The 20,681-nt window shown below is 47.0% G+C and overlaps 2 protein-coding genes across 3 annotated transcripts in view; both read left to right on the top strand.

Annotated features, from left to right (window-relative positions):
* Nucleotides 1-2,669, top strand: part of INMT (indolethylamine N-methyltransferase) — a 7,555-nt gene extending 4,886 nt beyond the window's left edge. Inside the window, 1 exon segment of the mRNA XM_017876440.1 lies at nucleotides 662-2,669. Within this exon segment, the coding sequence (XP_017731929.1) occupies nucleotides 662-1,081 (420 nt within the window). The 3' untranslated portion in view covers nucleotides 1,082-2,669.
* Nucleotides 2,670-16,046: 13,377 nt separating this feature from the next.
* MINDY4 (MINDY lysine 48 deubiquitinase 4) overlaps nucleotides 16,047-20,681 on the top strand; it is a 141,089-nt gene continuing 136,454 nt past the window's right edge. For both annotated transcript variants that reach the window (XM_017876438.1, XM_017876437.1), the window contains exon 1: nucleotides 16,047-16,231. In XM_017876438.1, the coding sequence (XP_017731927.1) occupies nucleotides 16,169-16,231 (63 nt within the window). In that variant the 5' untranslated portion in view covers nucleotides 16,047-16,168. The remainder of the gene's footprint in view (nucleotides 16,232-20,681) is intronic.

Here is a 20,681-nt window from a genome sequence, read left to right as displayed (position 1 = left end):
AAAAAAAAAAAAAAAAGACTTACCTGTGCTTCTCTGTGACTCCTTGCCTCTGCCTTTCCCAACCCGAGGTAATCACTAATATGAATTTTATGCTTATCATTCCCTTTTTCAAAACATTTTTTCTTGCATACTTATGTATATCTAAATAATCTATAATTTAGTTTTAGTCACCTTTGAGCTTTAGAGCAGAGTAATTTGCTCTGTGACATTTGGGATTTGCTTTTCATCACTCAAAATTAATTTTTTAAGATAGCAGTATTCATACATTATCTGTAGTAAATTCATTAATTCATCCATCCGTCCATCCATCCATCCATCCATCCATCCATCCATCCATCCAATAATGTGTGTTAGCTGCCCCATCTGTGCTTGGGGTGGCCTTGTCCTTCCTGAGGATTAAGGGAAGGGGGCTCACATGGAATCAGAGAGAGAAATGTTCCTATAATTTTTCTGGCCCATTCTCCCTAACCATTTTCTTTGGGGGAAACTGAGGCTCAGATTGAATACGGGCCTGTTGTCAGGTCACACAGGGACTCAGGGATAGCAATCCTTTGGGGATCCAGAGATCATCTCCATCTGCTGGTCACAGTGGACTGAGAGTTCCCTTCAGAACCTCGAAGTGCCTCCCTGACTCCCTCTCTTTCTCTGCAGCAGCCGTTAGGAGGAGAAGGAGGAGAAGCTGCGGGCAGCAGTGAAGCAGGTGCTTAAGTGTGATGTCCACCTGGGCAACCCGCTGGCCCCTGCTGTGTTGCCCCCTGCCGACTGTGTGCTCACCCTGCTGGCCATGGAGTGTGCCTGCTGTAGCCTTGATGCCTACCGCACTGCACTGTGCAACCTTGCCTCACTGCTCAAGCCGTGTGGCCACCTGGTGACCACGGTCACGCTTCAGATCTCATCCTACATGGTGGGGAAGCGTGAATTTTCCTGCGTGGCCCTGGAGAAGGAGGAGGTGGAGCAGGCTATCCTGGATGCTGGCTTTGACATTGAACAGCTCCTACCGAATCCCCAGAGCTACTCTGTCACCAATGCTACCAGCTCTGGGGTCTCCTTCATTGTGGCTCGCAAGAAGCCTGGGCCCTGAGCCAGGAGGGCCAGCCAGAGGTCTGGTCAGGCTGTGAGGCCTTGGCCATCTGTGTGCTAGAGAGGGGTGAGGAATGGATACTGTCTAACAGCCTCTGATTTCAATACTAACATTTCATCTTCTGAAACTCTGAGATTCTAACATCCTTGTTTTAGAATTCTAAGTTTCCAACATTCCTCATTCTAGGATCCTAGGAGTGGAATTTTCCATTTTCTAATCTACTAAGCCTTACAGCTATCTTAGATGCAATCTGACTCCTGTGTGACTGTGGAGCATCCAGGGACATGGTTTCAGAGTCTACCTAATATGTTAAGAACAAGGAAACCTCTGGACAGTGGTATATTGGGGAATGTTTCATAACCAGCTCTGTAAAGGAAAAGCACTGATACGTAGCAGTTACCAGTTTCTGTGGTGTAAATACTCCCACCATGGCGGATTTCAAGCCACCAGTGGTTTAATAACCAGTTCATAAATCTCCTAAACATTTTACAGTTGACTCTCATGAGCTGATCGGAGTCAGCTGGAACATACCACTGCCTCTAGACTAAGGTCAGCAGATTTGACAAATACAGACTGCCCCAGTTCACTGAATTTTAGAAAATGAAATAAATTTTAAGGTTAAGTATGTCCCCAGAATTGCATGGAACATGCTTCTCCTAAACAATGATTTGTTGTTCACCTGAAATTCAAATTTAGCTGGGTGTCCTGTATTTCATTTGGCAACCCTACTTCAGACCCAAGTGTAAGGTACATGCATGTGCTTTGGTCAAGGAATACGCCAAGGCAGATATCCATGCCTGCATGACTCAGCGGGTTTGGTGCACAGGCACACACCTCCACTTGTTATATAACCTGTTTGTGTAAGTTCATACTTGGTCCGAGCCACTGTTGTCTGTAAAAGGTAATTGTCCTGCTAATGCTGTACAGGGGCTCTTGGGGTTCGGCTCAGCTCAACATGACTTGACATAGTGGGCTCGCTGGCACCCAGAGAAAGAGAGAGAGCCAAAGCTGTCCGTCTTGCAGATGGACAGGAAGGAGCTAGGACACAGTTCGGCTAGCTCATGCCCAGAGGGAGAAAGAGTTAAGCTGCTGACCCTGAAGGCAAGGGAGAGCAGGCTGCACAGCTCTGTGTAGGAGCAGTGGGCTCAAGCAGCTGAAACAGGGCGGACAGTGTGAGAGAGCTAGTGTGAGTAAACTGTTGATGAGAGCTGTTGCTGAATAAAACCATATTCACCTGCCTATGGGCCCCGAGTGTTCTTTCTGTCCATGTACCCACTCCCCTCAGGCTTCAGCATGGGCTGGACCTGGACCCCAGGACCTGACACCAAGTAAGAAGAGGAACAGCCCAGGGATCAAGGGTATTCCTTGTACATAAGGTGCTTTTGTGCCAATTAGGAAGAGGTGCTCCTGCAGATGGATACATTGCAGAAAGGAGTGTTCAGCTGATTAACTGAGAAAAGCTGTTCCATCTCCCTGTGGAAGGGCTATGAGAACAAGGTGCCTCTTCTGGGTAGACCAATTAGAGAAAGGTGTCCCTTCCTTAAGGCTGATTGGGTCACACTACTGAGCACCTGTCAGCCTCCCTTTTTCCCTCAACCCCAATCTGTGCCTTTGTGTGGGTACACCCTGGGCACAGCAACCTTGGTAAGAGCCAGGAGACCTGGGATCTACTCTCAGCCCTGTCACTAATTGTTTTACTTCTCTGGGCCTCATATTCCTATCCATGAGATTTAATCTAACAATCTACAGGAAGATCCTAAGAACAGCAGGAAGTCATTGATGTGAAAGTGCTTTTCTTTTTTTTTTTTTTTTTGAGACGGAGTCTTGCTCTGTCTCCCAGGCTGGAGTGCAGTGGCGTGATCTTGGCTCACTGCAAGCTCCACCTCCCAAGTTCAGGCCATTCTCCTGCCTCAGCCTCCCGAGTAGCTGGGACTACAGGTGCCCACCACCACGCCTGGCTAATTTTTTGTGGTTTTAGTAGAGACAGGGTTTCACCGTGTTAGCCAGGATGGTGAAAATGTTTTTTTTTTAAGGTGTAGTTTCACTCTTGTTGCCCAAGCTGGTGTACAATGGTGCGATCTCAGCTCACTGTAAGCTCCGCCTCCTGGGTTCAAGCGATTCTCCTGCCTCAGCCTTTTGAGTAGCTGGGATTACAGGCAAGTACCAGCATGCTCAGCAAATTTTTGTGCTTTAAAAAGTAAAAGGTTTTGCACAAATTGACCCATTGATATTATTCCCGGAGAGGGTCAGTACTGAGACAGTCTTTCAAAATTACCCAGTCTAATCTCCAGGTTTTTTGTTTGTTTGTTTGTTTTGAGACAGAGTCGCACTCTGTTGCCCAGGCTGGAGTGTAGTGGTGCAATCTCAGCTCACTGCAACTTCGGCCTCCCATGTTCAAGAGATTCTCTTGCTGTAGCCTCCCAAGTCACTGGGACTACAGGCATGCACCAACACACTTGGCTAATTTCTTTATTTTTAGTACAGACAGGGTTTCACCATGTTGGTCAGGCTGGTCTTGAACCTCTGACCTCAAGTGATCTGCCCTCCTCGGCCTTCCAAAGTGCTGGGATTATAGGCGTGAGCCACCACACCCAGCCAAATCTCCATTTTTTATAGTCAGGGACAAAGAGGTCCCAAGAGGGAAAGCGACTTGTCCAGAGACACACAGCAAGCTGGTGACAGAGCTGGAGTGAGATCTCAGGTGCTCTGACTCCTTGTTCACCCAGTGCACCGTCATTCCACCAAGTCTCCTTACCCGGCTTGGAAGGGCAGGGGGCCCTGCTTCCCTTTGGCTCTTTTTTAGCATAGACTAGTTTCTGTGATAACATCTCTGCCAGCATTCCTTCACTTCCCGGCTCATGCGTTACCCTAGAGAGCGTGTGGGCCCCAGCTTTTCTCTCAGTACAGTCCTCTCTGGCCTTGTCTGGAGAGGCATTGAATATGGGTAGTTTTATTTTTATTTTTATTTTTTTGAGACCGAGTTTCGCTCTTGTTGCCCAGGCTGGGGTACAATGGCATGTTCTTGGCTCATTGCAACCTCTGCCTCCCAGGTTCAGGTGATTCTCCTGCCTCAGCCTCCTGAGCAGCTGGAATTACAAGTGCCCACCACCATGCCTGGCTAATTTTTGTATTTTTAGTAGAGACAGGGTTTCACCTTGTTGGCCAGGCTAGTCTTGTACTCCTGACATCAGGTGATTCGCCTGCCTTGGCCTCCCAAAGTGCTGGGATTACAGGCATGAGCCACCGCGTCTAGCCAAATATGGTTAGTTTTAGACATGCTCATGGCAGAATGATCAACAGGTGGAAGAAGTGGGAGGCCCAGCCGATGTGGATCCCTGAGAGTCCATGTCCACAAACAGGGGAAGAATAGTGGCTAAAATAGGTCTTGTAGGGAATTTTAAAGACAGATGAAGTGTTTGCTGAGGCAGTCAAAAAGGGGCTGGCTTCTGCCAGGTGGCAGCCAGGCAATGCCCAGGAGATGAGATTGCCAAGGAAAGGAGGCTACAAATGCCCCCTCCTTGTGATGTCAGGACCTCCCTTAGCGAGCGATCTGGCCAAGACACGGGAAAAGACACAGGATCCAGACCCGGGGCTCTGCTCCTTGGACGGCTCAGTGCAAAGAGTCAGCTGGCTGCCTGGAAGTAGAGAGTGGGCAAGGGTGTGAGGGAATCTTTGGGGGCTATGGAAGCTGTTCTAGCTTGTGAAACAGGGCCAGGATGGACTCAGTGACTATGCTGTGCTCCTGTGATTTGTCCGTAAGTACTCTCTAGATGCTCTAATAATACATTTTGTTTTATTCTATCCAGTGGGCAGAACCTGTGATATGCTGTCAAGACTATGGGGGAAGGAGTCTTCAGAGAAGAAAACCCCATTGTGACTAAAGGAAGGAACCTTCTGTTTGGGGCAGGGAGGCGGACTTGCAAGCCATGACCATCCATCCACATAACTGTTTCATCATGCAGCACTGAAATTCTGTACCTGTTAGACAGTAACTCTTGGTCTCCCTTCCCCTTGCCCCCAGCAACTGCCATTCTACTTTGTCTTTATGAATGTGACTACTCTAAGTACCTCATATAAGTGGAATCATACAGTATTTGTCCATTTGTGACTGGCTTATTTCACTTAGCATAATGTCTTCAGGTTCATCCATGTTGCACTGTGTCAGGATTTCCTTCCTTTTCAAGGTTTTGAGTAATATACCATCGTATGGATATGCCACATTTTGTTTATCCATTCATCCACTGATGGATGCTTGGTTGTGTTCGTGTTTGGGCTATTGTGAATAATGCTGTTATGAGGCCAGCCACATGTAAAACATGTAAAACTCACTGAATTCTCCCAATAGCTCATGTGGACAGTATTATTTTGAAATTCCATTTTACACATGAGGAAACTGAGGCACAGACTTTCTCAAAGTAGCTATTAAGTAGAGAGCTGGGCTTATGAACCCAAGCACTGACATTCCAGAGCCTGAGCTTAACCTGGACCCCACACTGTCATCTCACAGGGGTGCCAGAAGAACATCTAACTGGGCTTGGGAGAAGTCTAGGAAGACTTCATGGAGGTGATCTGTGAGCTGAGACTTAAGAGCGAGTAGTTCACTGACGGCTGATGGAGTGAAGAAGGGCTAGCCATTCCCAGCAGAAGGAAAACCTGTGTGTTGTGGCTAATTACACAAAAACCCATCTCCATTTCTAAGTCATGGCCCCTGTGGTCCCAAAGTAACATGAATACGAAAACAGATGACACAGGAGATTTATTATCTGTGGGGTACCCCCCACTTCCTACCTATCCCCCTCCACCACATCATAGGAATCAAGTATCAAGGCCACGCCAGACTTGGAGAGATGCCAGCAGAAGCATTTCATAGGCTCAAAAGGATATACATTTCCCGGTCTCTTCCTGACCTATTTCTAACTCCCGCGTCCTTATGGGGGTGGAGCTGGAGTTTGAAGGGGCTGTGGTGGAGGTGGGGAAGAGGAGGATGAAACCCCCACAGCTCTTTTGACCTCTGCCTGTAAGTTCAGCCTATCTTATCCTAATGCATTCTTGGCTCGTTGCTGAGAAATGCTGCTTATCTTGCGACTCCATTTAATCTCAAAAACCCTGCATTTATTCTTTTTCCTAGAACTCAGAAAAAACCCAAGCTCAGGGAACATGGTTGTTTACCAGAGGCATTTTAACTGCTTATCTAGAAAGGAAAGGAACAAAAGTTGGCCATTCTGGTCATCTCAGCTTTGGCAGCACAGAGGTCACGGAGAAGTTTTCCTAGGCAACTGCCTCTACTTATGAGTAAAGCTATAAAGACATACAGTTGTGTATAAGCACAGAAGTGAGATAGGTCCAGGCTCGTGTGGAGATCAAAGACTGCAAGACTTGAGCTCTGAGATCCTGCACATGTGGGCATGTTATATGTGCAATAAGTGTGTGGGGTGTCATGAACTGAGATCTTAATAAAAAGAACTAGAGGTGTAGAAATATGTCATCTTGAAACAAAAGAATGCCAGCGTTCCAGAGATTGTTAGTTGTTCTCCCATGCCCAGTATGCCCCTTAACTTCTTCATAGTAATAGATTTGTTTTTAGCTGGGCTCCATTTAGCTGGGCAAGGCTGCCTTAAACAAAGACTACATTTCTTAGTCCCCTTTGTAGCTTTGTGTGGCCAAGTGAGTGAGTTCTGACCGAAGGGATTTGAGCAGAAGTGTCGTATCAGCTTCAGAAGCCTTCCTTAAGATGTGGTAAACCTGGACTCTGCTATTTATTCTTCATCCTTTACTCTGTCCTGTGATCTGCAATGTGGCTGCTGGCATCTTGGTCTAGGAGGTCAAGGCCACACATGGCGGAGAAACAAGACAGAGGGAAACTGGGAACCTAACGATGTGAAGCACTCAGAAGCCCTGGGTTTTTATGTGAGAGATAAATAGACTTTCATCTTGTTTAAGTCACTGATATTGTTGTTACCCTTATTATTAGTATGGCAGAAATGCCAGAGAAGTGGTGTTGTGTCTCTTTCAGTGCATAACGAGGTGTATAGTCCTATGGCTGGGGACTATAACTTTGATCACTTGGTTAATGGGTTGGACAACTTCTCCATCATAAAGTGAACATTTTCCCCTTTGTAATTAAGCAGTATCTTATGGAGAGATTCTTTGAGACTACATAAATATCCTGTATCCACCAGTTTTAGCATCCATTGATGATTATTGTCTGAATGAATTATTATCATTATCCTGGTTGCCAAATGATGATTGGCAAATTCCATCATCCTTTCTACATTTATGAGTTTGACATTCAAATGTAAGGAGAGGCTTTTCCTTCTCCTTTATTTATATATATAAACATAGACTCATGGATTCTTATTTTATTCAGTTAGTTATAATCTATGACTATCATTACTTACTCTGATGTACAGATTTAGCCAGTAGGAACCCTTTTAAGCCAGGTGGTTTGTTCTTCTGATATGATTCCCTCATGTTTTTGAGTACTTCCTCACTAAGTTACTCTTATTTTGAGTTTTTCTGTCACTCTGAATGGAAGTGGATATTAACCAGTATAATCAGGCGTAAGAGTAAAAGAAATGGATGAGGGCTCTAGGGCTTCCTCCTTCCGCTCTGGACCTAGAGACCCAGCACCTGACATGCCAGGGGCAGGAAGGGGTTCACAAAGCAGCCACCCTTCAGCCAGAGTTAAGCTGGGAAGGCACTGGTTGCTGCTTGCTCCAAACAGCTTTGGTTTTGTGAAGGACTCAAGCCAGGAAACCTGGGATAGTCACAGAGAGGAAGCCCTGTGACTAACTTCAAGCCCTGCCTTAAAGCTGAGGATACATCATGGTCTCTGCATAGAGACTAAAGTAGAAGGGAAAAATCCCTACAACCATCAGCTCAGGTGCATGGAGTTCAAATATTCAGGTAACCAACCTAGAGGAAGGTGCTGCAATTGAACCATCAGAGCAAGGGAGCCAGGTTTGTACAGAGCTGTAGAGTAAGAAGTCAGAGAACCAGGGCAGAGGGAGAGCAAGAGGCAGAAGATTAAAAATTGTGAGCAGCAGGAGGCATCTCCAGGGCACATATAGAAAATCATATTTGTACAGCCTGGGGTAAATGGAGAAGACTGTTCATGGTAGTAATGGCCTATGGTCTCTGGCCAGATAGGCTCCATTTAGCTGTCCCGAGGCCTGAGGAGATTGTGACTCCAGCATCCCTATAATCAATTTGTGATACATCAGTGTGGACAATCCCTGTGGGAATATCTGGTCTAGCAAACCCTGGAGAAAGAGACCACTGCCCCACAATTGATTGAGCTTTCACTCATTCTTAGACGTTTATAGTATTTAGGTTGAAAAGATAAGCTGCTTTAACAAAAGACTCCCTCATCCCCACTTCCAGAAATAGACAAAAAAGTAAAAAAAATGAAAACATTAAGCTCAAACCAGATGAAAGTGTATTTCTCTCACCTGTAACCATCTGAAGTCCATATCACCATGTGACTCTGCTCCATGCAGTCATTCAGGGAACCAGGTTCCTTCCATCTTATTTTTGCCATACCCCAGGATAGCACACTTAAACTTGAGTAAGCATCAGATGTACCTGGAAGTCTTATAAACACAGATTGCTGGGCCCCACCCTTAGAGTTTCTGATTCAGTACATCTGATGTAGGGACTGAGAATTTGCATTTCTAGTTTTCTAGTGGTGCTGATGCTGGTGTCTGGGGACAACTACACTTTTGAGAATCACTGTTCTTAGGTGCTGCTTTTGTTTTTAGGGTCACAGCACATGCTCATTGTTGCAGCTGGTGCTCTGGCTTACAGGAGAGAAAAGAGGATGAAAGAGATAGGGCCTGGTTTTAAGGTGCCGGCCCTCTTAATCTGCTGCTGACAAACTTAGTTCCATGGCTGCCTCTGACTTCAAGAAAGCCTGGGAAATACTATGTGACTTGGAAGTCATTTGCCCAGCTCCAAACATATAACCATGCATGAAGGAAAGAATGGATTCTGTTGGGCGACTAGCAGACTTCACACAGGACTTCGCCACTTTGGGAGCAGTTTCAATTCATTTACTCAGACTAGAATTTTTATGCAGAATCCTACTTTGGAGGAGACTATGTTATGATTTCCAAAGAATGTCTGCACCGTTTCAACAGGAATTTTTCACAGGGAGGCACTGACGGCTATGTCTGAAGGTTTGGGGTCTGTACTTGCTGGTGAAAACATTAGAATGTGAAGCAACTGCCAAAAGTCTCAGCTTGGCCCCAGAGAAAGCACCTTTATATCTGGACAGCATCCAAGGAGCTTTGATCAAGAATTTCCCAGGGCCAGTCCAGGGCAAGTGTGCAGCAAAGTAGGTTGGGTTTATATTATTTAGGGGTGTCTGTGTGTGTGTGTGTGTGTGTGTGTGTGTGTGTGTGTGTGTGTGTGACCTAACTGGTTCTTTTTCTCTGGGGACAACCTTCTTTCTCCCTTAATTTATTTTAAGGAATTGTCTCACATGATTGTGGGGGACTGGCAAGTCTGAAACCTGCAAGGCAGGCTGGCAGGTTGGAGACCCAGGGAAAAGTTGATATTGCAGCTTGAGTCCAAAGGCAGGCTGGAGACAGAACACTCTCTTCCTTGGGGAACCTCAGTCTTTTGCTTTTAAGGCAATCAACCTATTGGATGAGGCCCACCCACACTATGAAGGAGAAGCTGCTTTACTCAAAGTCTACACACAGCAACATTTAGGCTGGCATTTGACCAAAGAGCAGGGTATCATGACCTAGCCAAGTTGACATATGAAATTAACTATCACATTAGTAGAGAATTATATATTCTTCTTGATTAAAATGGACATTTTCTCAAAACCCCATGGGATACCTCTGCTATCTTCTTTCCTTGCCCCATTCAGTCCCCGTGCACAGACCTGCACAAATGGCTGAGCCTCATCATTCCTAACAGTGAGGAGGTCTTGGATGCACCAGGCCTAGTGAAAGACCAACAATCTCACTGTTGGGGGTGGGGGTGGCTGTCCCATCTCCTCCTATTGGAGCCTGGCTGGGGCCTGGGTCCCCCCTCCATCTCCAGTCTCATGTTGGCCACCATGTGGACACAGCCTGGCAGCAGAGATTGGGAGGTGGTGGATAAGACAGAGCTATGGGGGGAGTGTGCGAATAAGCTGTTCCTTCATATTGTCAAGGACAGTGGCCTGGGCTGGACCCCCTGTCCTGATCTTTGGCGATGGTGGCCAGACAGCTGGGAAGGTCTGAGAGTCACATCATTAGAAGGAGTTTCACAATGTTCTTCCAACCCCACTAGTCAGACATATTGGATTTGGTCAGATCCCTGTTCCCAGCCCCCAACCCTGACAGCAAGTCCCTGGGAGGACATGGTTATGAGGACAAGCGTGTGTGCTTCTATTCTCTGGAACTGGATCCAAGCCCTCCAGACACTCCAGGAGCCCTTGGTTGGAGGGGGGGATTCATTTGGTCAGTCACCTCCCTGGAGCATCCTGGAGGAGGCAACACTTGATTCTCACAGTCTTGCAAAACATCTGGCCCCCGTGTAGCAGGCCTCACCTTCCTGCTCTAAGTCCCACAACACAACAGATGCATCCTGCTGCCAGAACCAAACAGGGCACCAGACAGAATTCATGGGGTCCAGAAATTCCTGTAGGTAGACTCACACAAATGTAAGAGTTTGTTGACTCAGAGATACACACAGCCACAGCCGTATAATGATGGGTATGATTACACACACACACACACACACACACACACACACACACACACACACCCCTTTCTCCTCTGTGTGACAGCTGCATTATGAACCAAGGCCTCTAAATTGTCCCTCCAATGTAAAGTCCATTGAATTTTTCTCCCTCGCTTTCTTCTCTACCTCAGGGACATGGAGTTAATTAATAACACAACTCTTGTCAATTCATGACATCCTGCCATCACTGGTCCTTGAGAGGCCATCTTTTATTAACTAACGAATCAATAGAAGTAATATAAAAGATGCTTAAGAAACAAATACACTCATGACACCCAGAGCACTGACGAATACTTACCATTACCTGCGTCGTTCTCATCTGCCATGTCCTTGACCTTCCTCTTCCCAGGTAACTGCTGACCTGAATCACAGCTTCATTTCCTTGCTTTTATTTTTATAAAGCTTTACCAAAGCTCTATTTTCTTACAAGAAATTATGACTTCTTGGTTTAAGTTGTTTTTAAGCTTACACAAAGATTTTATGCTATCTGTCATCTTTTGGGAGTTAACCTTTGCACTCATATTCCCATTGTTAACACTCCATGTGTAGTCCGTTGCATTGTTGAGAAGGTGAATGAAATAACTGCCCATCACTAATGAGGTGCATGCTCATCTTGGCTAAATCTGGCTTTAGGTCAATGGGTAACACGGAGAAATTATTACTTTCTGGATATATAGTTCTTGCTTATTTAGCAGGCTTCATGGGTTTATCCCTGTTTTATAAAACCTGGAAAAGCATTTTCTTTTCTTTTTAAGTGATTGTAGATACTTACAATGATTGGGTTCTTATTTTGATGGCATTGCTGTTTTTATCTCTAGCATGTTTCTTTACAAGAAGACCTCAATTACCATTCATGTTCAGGCAGAAATGCAGGCCTCCCTTAGGCTTGTGAGAATGTTCCAGCTCACAGGAACATGATGTAGAGAAATGAGGATTCCTTGCGGAGGATTGGTGGAAAAGAATGGGACACATGATGTGATCTGGTCTTTCCCAGATGTCTGGCAGCACACCCTCTGCCCTTCCACGATGACCAGATTGCCCCTTTTACTTGCCACCTTAAGGTTGTGTTAAGATTTATTCCCAGGAGCCAGCTATGTGCCTGGAAAAAGAATGCATTCCTGCACTTCTCTTCCCTAACCTTTCATTCCAATGTGAAAAAAGAGTTTCAGGGCCAGGAAAGTGACACACACACACACACACTTAACCATGTCTAGCCTAAGTTTTACCTGGACCACTGATTGGTGTAGTTGCCTCCCAGCTAGTCTCTCTGCTTCCACACAGTAAGTCCTCATTTAGCATCATCCATAGATTTTTGGAAATTGCAGCTTTCAGCAAAATGGCATATAACAAAACCAGTGTTACCATAGGCTAATTGCTATAGACAAGAGTTGAGTTCCTGGCATATTTCTGGTCCCAAAAATATCACTAAACTTCTAAATAAAGAGCAAGATGTTTCAAATAGTAAACATTGAAATAAGTGTGAACTACACATCCAATTAAGAAAAATTCACTTTAAAAAGTAAGATAATTACTTACCCGCTTATTCTAGTTCAGGATCAAGAGTGGTCAGGGCACAAGGCCTGCCTTGGACAGGACAACATTCCATCACAGGCAGCACTCACACCCACACCCACATCCACAGTCACTCACACTGGGACCATGTAGACACACACATTCACCCAACGTGCACAGCTTTGGGATGATGGAGGAAACCCATGCAGACACGGGGAGGACGTGCAAACTCCACACAGACAGTAGCCCCAGCTGGGAACTGATTTTTTTTTTCTTTTCAACGTCATAATGAAACACTGTTGAAGGAAGTAACGTTTTTTGAGGATCCGCTGTACTTGCCCCTAATCTACAATCTATTCTCAAAACAAAAGCCAAAGAGATCCTGTCAAAACCTAAGTCAGAGCCTGTCTCTCCTCTGCCCAAACTTCTCCAAAAGATTCCCCATTCAGAGGAAAAGTCAAGCCCTTCTGATGGTCCTATACTACCAGGCCCCTCTTTCTATCTTCTCTCCGCTCCCTCTGGCCTACAAATTTCACAAGAACTCGGGCTCGGCACCCTTGCAGGGCCTCTGCATTTGCTGTTTCTTCTGCCTGAAGTGCTCTCCCTCCAAGTCTCTGCATAGCTCATGTCCTCTTTTCCTTGCTGAAGTTCTACCATCTCAGTGATCTTATCCAGTCAACTTTTAAAAATTATAATTTCTGCTCTCCATAAAAAGTCCTCCTATACTCCTTCCGTGGTTTTTTTCTCTTTACATCTATGAGTTTTGGGAGCCAGCTGCAGTGACTCACTCCTGTAATTTCAGCACTTTGGGAAGGTGCATATCCTCAAGTCATCCTCCAGACTGGAGGACAGCTTAAGGCCAGGAGTTGAAGACCACCCTGGGAAACATAGTGAGACGCTATCTCTATAAACAAACAAACAAACAAACAAACAAACAAACCAGGTATGGTGGTGCATGCCAGTAGTCCTAGCTCCTTGGGAGGTTGAGGTGGGAGGATCATTTGAGCTCAAAAATTTGAGCTTACAGTGAGCTATGATTGTGCCACTGAACCCCGCTTAGGTGACAGAATGAGATGCTGCCTCTAAAATAAATAAATAAATACATAAATAAACAAATACATACATAAAATAAATCTATGATGCCCTTTAAACCACCTGTGGTGCTCTGTATGTGCTTTCTATGCATTTACAAATTTTTTTTTTCTGTCCATCTCCCCATTTCCATCTTTCCCCATTCTCTCTCTAAGAAGGCATATATTTTACAGTGTTAAATCTGCAGGACCCATACACCTGGCACGTGGTAAAGACTCAACAAATGTTTTTAAAGGAGTAAATGAATGAAGGAAGGAATGATTTCTTCTCTTTTCACCCTCATCTGCCTCCACAGGGGGAAATCTCTCTTTCTTCTGACCTACTATATAACACCTACTATCTGTGATACACAACAGCAGTCCTCAACATTTTTGGCACCAGGGACCAGTTTCGTGGAAGACAGTTTTTCCATGGGAAGTGGGGATGGTTTTGGGATGAAACTGTTCCACCTCAGATCATCAGGCGTTAGGTTCTTATAAGGAGTGCACAACCCAGGTCCCTTGTATGTGCAGTTCACAATAGGGTTCGTGATTCTATGAGAAGCTAATGCTGTGGCTGATTGGACAGGAGGTGGAGCTCAGGTGGTAATGCTCCTTTGCGGCTACTCACCTCCTGCTGTGTGACCTGGTTCCTAACAGGCCACAGACCCATACTGGTCCACAGCCCAGCGGATTGGGGACCCCTGATACACAATCTCTTATGGAGCATAAATCTGTCTCATGTTATTCTTTTATTGTTACACATCATCCATCAGTGTGTCTTCACACCTGGAACATGAGGGCCCCTGGACCAAGCATCACGCTGTCTCCTGCAACTCCACCCTTCTTTCTCTCATGTAAGAGCATATGACTCTTTCTCACATAGCACATCGTGTTCAAAGGAGGCATCTCAAAGAACCATCGCAGGTTGAGAGGAGAAAGTGTCTGGAGATTATGGTGCAATCTGCCACATTAAAGCCACGTCCTATGGAGACTGTATAGGGTGAGACAGTTGCTTCCCAAGTGTGGTACATGTGCCAGTAGTGGTCGTAAGGTGATTTAGGTGAATGCATACCTTTCTGGTTTTGTGTGTGTTTTAATGTGTATTACAGATTTAATAAGCATACAAAACCCAACATCTTGTGGCTATTACTGCTTGGGAACACTTTCCTTTTAAAATAAATTGTAAAACGTGTATGTGGATTTAAAGAAAATAATACGTAAGTAACAGTATAGGGGTTAAGGGCTGAATTGTGTCCTTCAAAATTCCTGTGTTGGGCCGGGCGCAGTGGTTCACGCCTGTAATCTCAGCACTTTGGGAGGCCGAGGCGGGCAGATTGCCTGAGGTCAGGAGTTCAAGACCAGCCTGGCCAACATGATGAAACCCCGTCTCTACTAAAGGTACAAAAATTAGCTGGGCACAGCAGCGGGCGCCTGTAACCCCAGCTACTCGGGAGGCTGAGGGAAGAGAATGGCTTGAACCCGAGAGGTGGAGGTTCACTTGGCAGTGAGCTGAGATTGCACCACTGTACTTCAGCCTGGGCGCCTAAATGGGACTCTGTCTCAAAAAAAAAAAAAAAAATTCCTGTGTTGAAGTCCTAAAGCCTGGTACCCCAGAATGTGACTGTGTTGGATAGGGTCTTTAAAGAGGTAATGAAGTGGAAATGTGGTCATTAGGGTGGGCCCTATTCCAATACAACTGATGTCCTTATAAGAAGAGATTAGCACACAGGCACACACAGATGGCTAGCCACGTGAAGACACTGAGAGAAGGTGGCCATCTATAACAGAAGCCAGGGAGAGAGGCCTCAGAAGAAACCATCCAGCTGACACCTTGATCTCGGTCTGTAGCCTTCAGAACTGGGAGACAATAAGTGTGTTGTTTAAGCCACCTGGTCTGTGGTAGTTTGTATGGCAGCCTGAGCGAAGGAATACAATAGGTAACATGCAGAAGTGGCAAAGATTGTGAAGGTGGAACCCAGGTGACTAAGTATGGGGAAAATGTACTGGGCTTGGTTAGAAACTCAACTTTCCCAGTACCCAGCTGTGTGGGCCTCAGCAAAATCTTAGCCTTTCTGAATCTCGTGTCTCGTTTTAAAGAATGGGGGCAACAGTAACCACCTAGTCAGGAAGTTGTAAGGATTAAAAGTGCAATCGTGAGTTAAGAGCTTGGTGATCAATAAATGGCAGTCTCATTGCGGGAAAGCAGGCACCAAGGGGGCGAGGAACATGTCCTTTAATTTCGGTCCCCAAGAAGCAGAATCCTGGGCTTTCTTGCCCCCATGGTCCAGGCCCGCCAGGTCAGTAGCGTTGGTGGCCCCAGAGGGGGCCGTGGTGCTGAAGGTGGACCTGAGGGGGTCACTTTCCTGTGAGTTTAGTCCTCCAGAAACAAGGAGGCAGGCATTCTTCCCATTTTATGTCTAGGAAAATGGAGCCTCGGAGCGGAGTGGTAATTCGTCCTAGGCCTCTCGGACGACCAGTGCCAGGGTCAGAGTGAGGCCCCGAGCCCGGAGCCCGTGGGCGGTGCCCTGGGCGACACCGGGGCGTCCTGGCTGCGGCCTCCCACTCTGAGACACGAGTTTGCAGGACGCTCCACCCCTTCCCTCCCGCCCCAGCCAGCCCGCCCCAGAGAAGGGGAGGAGTTCTCGCAGCGCCGACGCCGCCGTCGCCACGGCAACGCGGCCATACTGCGCCCGACCGACCCAGCTGCCGGGTGCTGCGGCCCGGCTTGGGCCTAGTGGGCAGAGCCACAACCAGAGCCAGTGCCATGGACAGCCTCTTCGTGGAGGAGGTGGCCGCCTCCTTGGTCAGGGAGTTCCTCAGCAGAAAGGTAAGGGCTCGCCCCCTCCAAAACCCGGGAAGTGGCTCTAATTTGGGGGGATCATCGGGATCTCCCCTGAAGGCTTTGCACCTTCTGGGAGGGCGCCCGTTCCCTGCCTACTGTCTGCTCCAGAGATGCCCCAGAAGAGCGCCGCTTTCCCGGGACAGGGGAAACTACATTTCCCACAAGGCGTTTCTGCCGTCGTCAGCGGGCGCTTCCGCAAGGCAGGGTTTGAGCCCATCCGCTGCCCTCCTGAGGCATCCGCGATCCGGGACAGAGGCAGCTGGGAAGGGGGCTCGGGGGACGCGCCAAGCAATCCTAGCGCGGGCTCACAGCGGGCAGGCCTGCGCCCCAGCCTGGCTGCTGGCCTCCGTGCGCGACCCACGCAAGTCAGGGTCCCCACTCGGAAAGAACTTCTCCCCAGAGGGAACCCCAAAGGCCCTGAAAAGTTCTTGACGGTCAAGCCCTTAGTCATTTTAGTCAACAATGGGAATTCCAGTGGTTGCTTTAATTTTTGTTTTACTATTGTCTTGTCCCAGGAGAGTTTTTGCAGCGCTCACAAGCTTGGAAGGTCCTTAGCTGTCATCCGGCCTCAGGGTGGAGATGGGGACCTCCGTGGGGAAGGAGCTTGCCGGGGGGTCTTAGGCGTGGTAGTGGAGGGGGACATACATCAGTTTTTTCAACACGTGGTGACTGAGGGCTGCAGTCTGTTTTGTCTACCTTGCAATGTCATACTGGGCTGGGGCGATGGACACTTGTCTGGTATGAAAACTCATACACGTAATTTTTTGAATGGAGGAAAGGGGAAGGACTTTGAAGTCAGATGGAGAGGGTTCAAATATTTGCTACTAGTTTGCAGTGTGAACCTGAGTACTTTACTCAAGACCTCAATTTCGTTATCTGTAAAACACGAAAATAAGACCTACCTTTTGCAGATTTATAATGAGGATTAATAATAACATATGGGCAGCTCTCAAGCATTGGATCTGACATATAGATACCATGTGCACGTAGGTGTTCAACTTTATACCTCCTCCCACCCTCACTGTCTCTGACACCAAAGAGGTGTCTCTGAACTGCACCTGTTTGGAAAGTGCCTTTGTGTGTTTTTTTATGATTTATTTTTATTTGAAAAAATTTTGAATGCATTTGGCTTTGTCGCATCTGCCCTGTTTTTATGGCTAATTGACCTGCCATCACCAAGTCCTGGCTGCATGTTGGATATCAGTTAACACCCTGGGAAGCTGACTGTTACCATCATTTCTTTTAAGTCTGGGTCACTGAACAAAACTCTTAAGAGAGGGCTTCCTCATGTTCTTTCTTGAGTACAAATGAAGTCCAATGTCCTCACTGACATCCAAGCCTGCCCTGTAGCTTGACCCCAGCTTACCATCTCAGTCTCATTTCCAGCCTCTCCCGCATCCCTCCCTCCGACCCCCCACTTGACATGGCCAAGTTCCCCTGGTCACCTCTCCCTCCCGTGTTTTATCTGGGCACACTAAGGCCCTAAGAGTAGAGAGGAGTTGCCCACAGTTACTCAGAAGGTATTGGTGAGCTGCGGCTGCAGCCCAGGTATACTGCTTTCTCATCGCCTTCTGCTCCAGGGCAGAGACCATGTGCTCCCCACGGGGTTTTGTGCAGGCAGTCATTGCACCCAGCAGTCGTAAGCAAGAGAGCTGCCACCTTGGTGCCCGGTACCTGGAAGGTGATGGTTTGTTGTCTCAGATTCTCATAACAGTCCTGAAAGATAGGTATAAGGATTCCCTTTCACATAAGATTATCGTGAGACCAGGAGGCCAAGAAACTTGCCCAGGGTGAGCAGGTCAGACCATGTAACTCCCCTGCTCAAACCCCTCTACTGGCTTCACATCGTAATTAGACTTCAAGTCTCTCCATGACTTGACTCTGGCTACCCTCAGACCTCATCTTCCATGACTGCTTGCTCCGCCCTCTACCCTCCAGCCACTTTGGCCTACTTGAAGTCACCAAGTGTGGTCTGCCCTCAGGGAGAGTCATGATAGTTTCCTGGAGATGGCAGGGTCCACTGAGGTGACTCTTCTGCTACCCCGGCCTCTTGGGTCTGTGGCTCCACTCCTGCAGTGACTGTGCCATCCTCCCAATGCCACCCTGCCCCATGGTCATGAGCTGGGCTTGTCGTTACCAGTACTATGCCCTTTCTGTAATCTCAATTCCAAGCTTCCCACCTGTCAAAATTTCCAGCTTGTCCCCCTTCGTAGCCCCACATAAACTCTTCTCCAGCCTCACCACGTCTATATTGCATTGTTCCTGCCAACTGTTCACAGTCCCTCGGGCCTACCGTTACCCGCCTACTTTTCACCCACCCATCGTTATAATTGCGCCCTCCATAACAGGCGCAGCTCTTTTGCCCTTCTCTCCCTTCATCATTCTCTTCTGACAGTAAAATTCCACTCGCCCTGCTCCACACTTGCACCCATAGAGCTGAATGGGATTGGAGAGAAACACACACCACCATGTTGATGGTGTCACTCTAAATCCATGACCACACCCCCTTGTGGTGCCTTATGGGTGCCTGCCCACCTGGTTGCAACTCTCCAGCCTGTTTACTTTCTCAAATCCTGGATGACCATTTCATACCTTCTTTCTCCTCAAACCCCAAAGCTCCTTCCCCATCTAATTTCGCTGAGAAAACAGAAGTCATGAGGGAAGTCCAACAGGCTCCCACTACCACACTTGCTCAGCTTCCTGGGCCTGCACCATTCACTCTGCTCTCTCTGGTGTTCCTGTGGATGAATTCTCCACACCCCTGGTTAGGCCCGCCCCTCCATGTGTGCATGCCCCCTCTTGTGTGCTCAGGGATGTCGCTGTCTCCTGTACCATGCATTTCTCTCCTCTACTAGGATACTCCTATCAGCACATATACGTTGTGCCCCTGCAGAATCCCATCTTGACCCCCAAACCCCAGCTACTGGTTTATTATTTCCTGCCTTTATATAGAAACCCTGTAAAGGAGCTGTGTCTACTCATTTTAATTATTTTCTCTGCTTTCTCAAACCGTTTCTAATCAGGCTTTTGTCCCCACCATTCCATGGAAATAGCTCTTGTTAGGGCCATTATTAACCTGGGATTTTTAGTCCTTGCCCTTCTTGATCTAATGATTATGTTTGTCACAGTTGATTGTGTCCTTCTGCTTGTCTTCTAGGAGACTGTCCCTCTTAGCTTTCCTCCTACTGCTCTGGGTGCTCCCTTCAACGTCTTTGCTGGTGCCCCTCATTTCCCTGTCCTGTGTACTCTGCTGGGCTCAAGGACTCAGTTTATGGCTCTCTTCTCTTCTCCTGTCTATTCACTCTCAAGACATCTCAGCCAGTCTTGTGGATTCCCATACCATCTATATGCTGACAATTCCCAAATGTCTATCTCTAGCTGAGACCTCTCCCTGAACTCTTGAATTCTTCCAACTGCCTATTCTACATATCTGCTGGGATGGCTAACAAGCATCTCAACATGTCTCTGATAGTGTTTCTGCTTATACTTTGGACATCAAATGTGTGGGGTATTTTTCCTCCATACAAACTAAGTCTCCAACTCTCCAGACACTAACTGGGTGTTGTACAATTCAATACAGTCCTGACACTACCTGTAGTTAGTGCAGACCCTGCAGGTTAAGGTCTCAGGCTCATGACTGCCCTCACTTCAGATGACGGTCAGAAGTCCCAAGTTGCCGCCTGAACTTCTGACCAACTAGCTATAAATTGAGGGTTCCCACAACCCCCTTCACAGTTTTAATAATGTACTAGAATGGTTCACAGAACTCGGAGAAACACTTTACTTACATTTACCAGTTTACTATAAAGGACACAATTCAGGAACAGCCAGATGGAAGAGATGCATAGGGCAAGGTGTGGGTGGAGGGTCATGGAGCTTCCATGCCCTCTTCAACATGCTGTCCTCCCAGCACCAACCTGGGAACTCCCTGAACCCCATCGTTCAGGATATTTTATGTCGATTCTGTTATATAAGAAAGTTCGATTAAATCATTGACCATTGGTGGTTAGCTCAATCTATAGCTCCTCTTCCCTCTCTGGGAGGTTGGGAGGTAGGGCTGAAAGTCCCAGCCCTCTATTCAAGGTTTGCTCTTTCTGGTGACCAGCCCCTATCCTGAAGCCATCTAGGGGTCCCCAGCCACTAGTCATCACATTAGCATACAGAAGACGTTCTTATCACCCTGGAGATTCCAAGAGTTTTAGAATCTATGTGCCGGGAACCTGGGACAAAGAACAAATATATATTTATCATAATGTCCAAAACTCAATTTCTGATTTCCTGTTCCTCCTACAACTGTGCCCATTGGAATAAATGGCACCTCTGTCCTTCTGATTGCCTAGGCCAGAAACTTCGGAATTATTCTTGGCTTTTTCCTTTCTTGTGCACCTCATATCCAGTCCATCAGCGAATCTGTTGACTTTGTCATCAGAGCACA

The sequence above is a fragment of the Rhinopithecus bieti genome, unplaced genomic scaffold (genome assembly GCF_001698545.2).
Source record: "Rhinopithecus bieti isolate Rb0 unplaced genomic scaffold, ASM169854v2 scaffold_10015, whole genome shotgun sequence".
In the NCBI taxonomy this organism is placed as follows: Eukaryota; Metazoa; Chordata; class Mammalia; order Primates; family Cercopithecidae; genus Rhinopithecus; species Rhinopithecus bieti.
The sequence above is the reverse complement of the archived record's forward strand: the minus strand, read 5'-3'. Positions and strand labels throughout refer to the sequence as shown.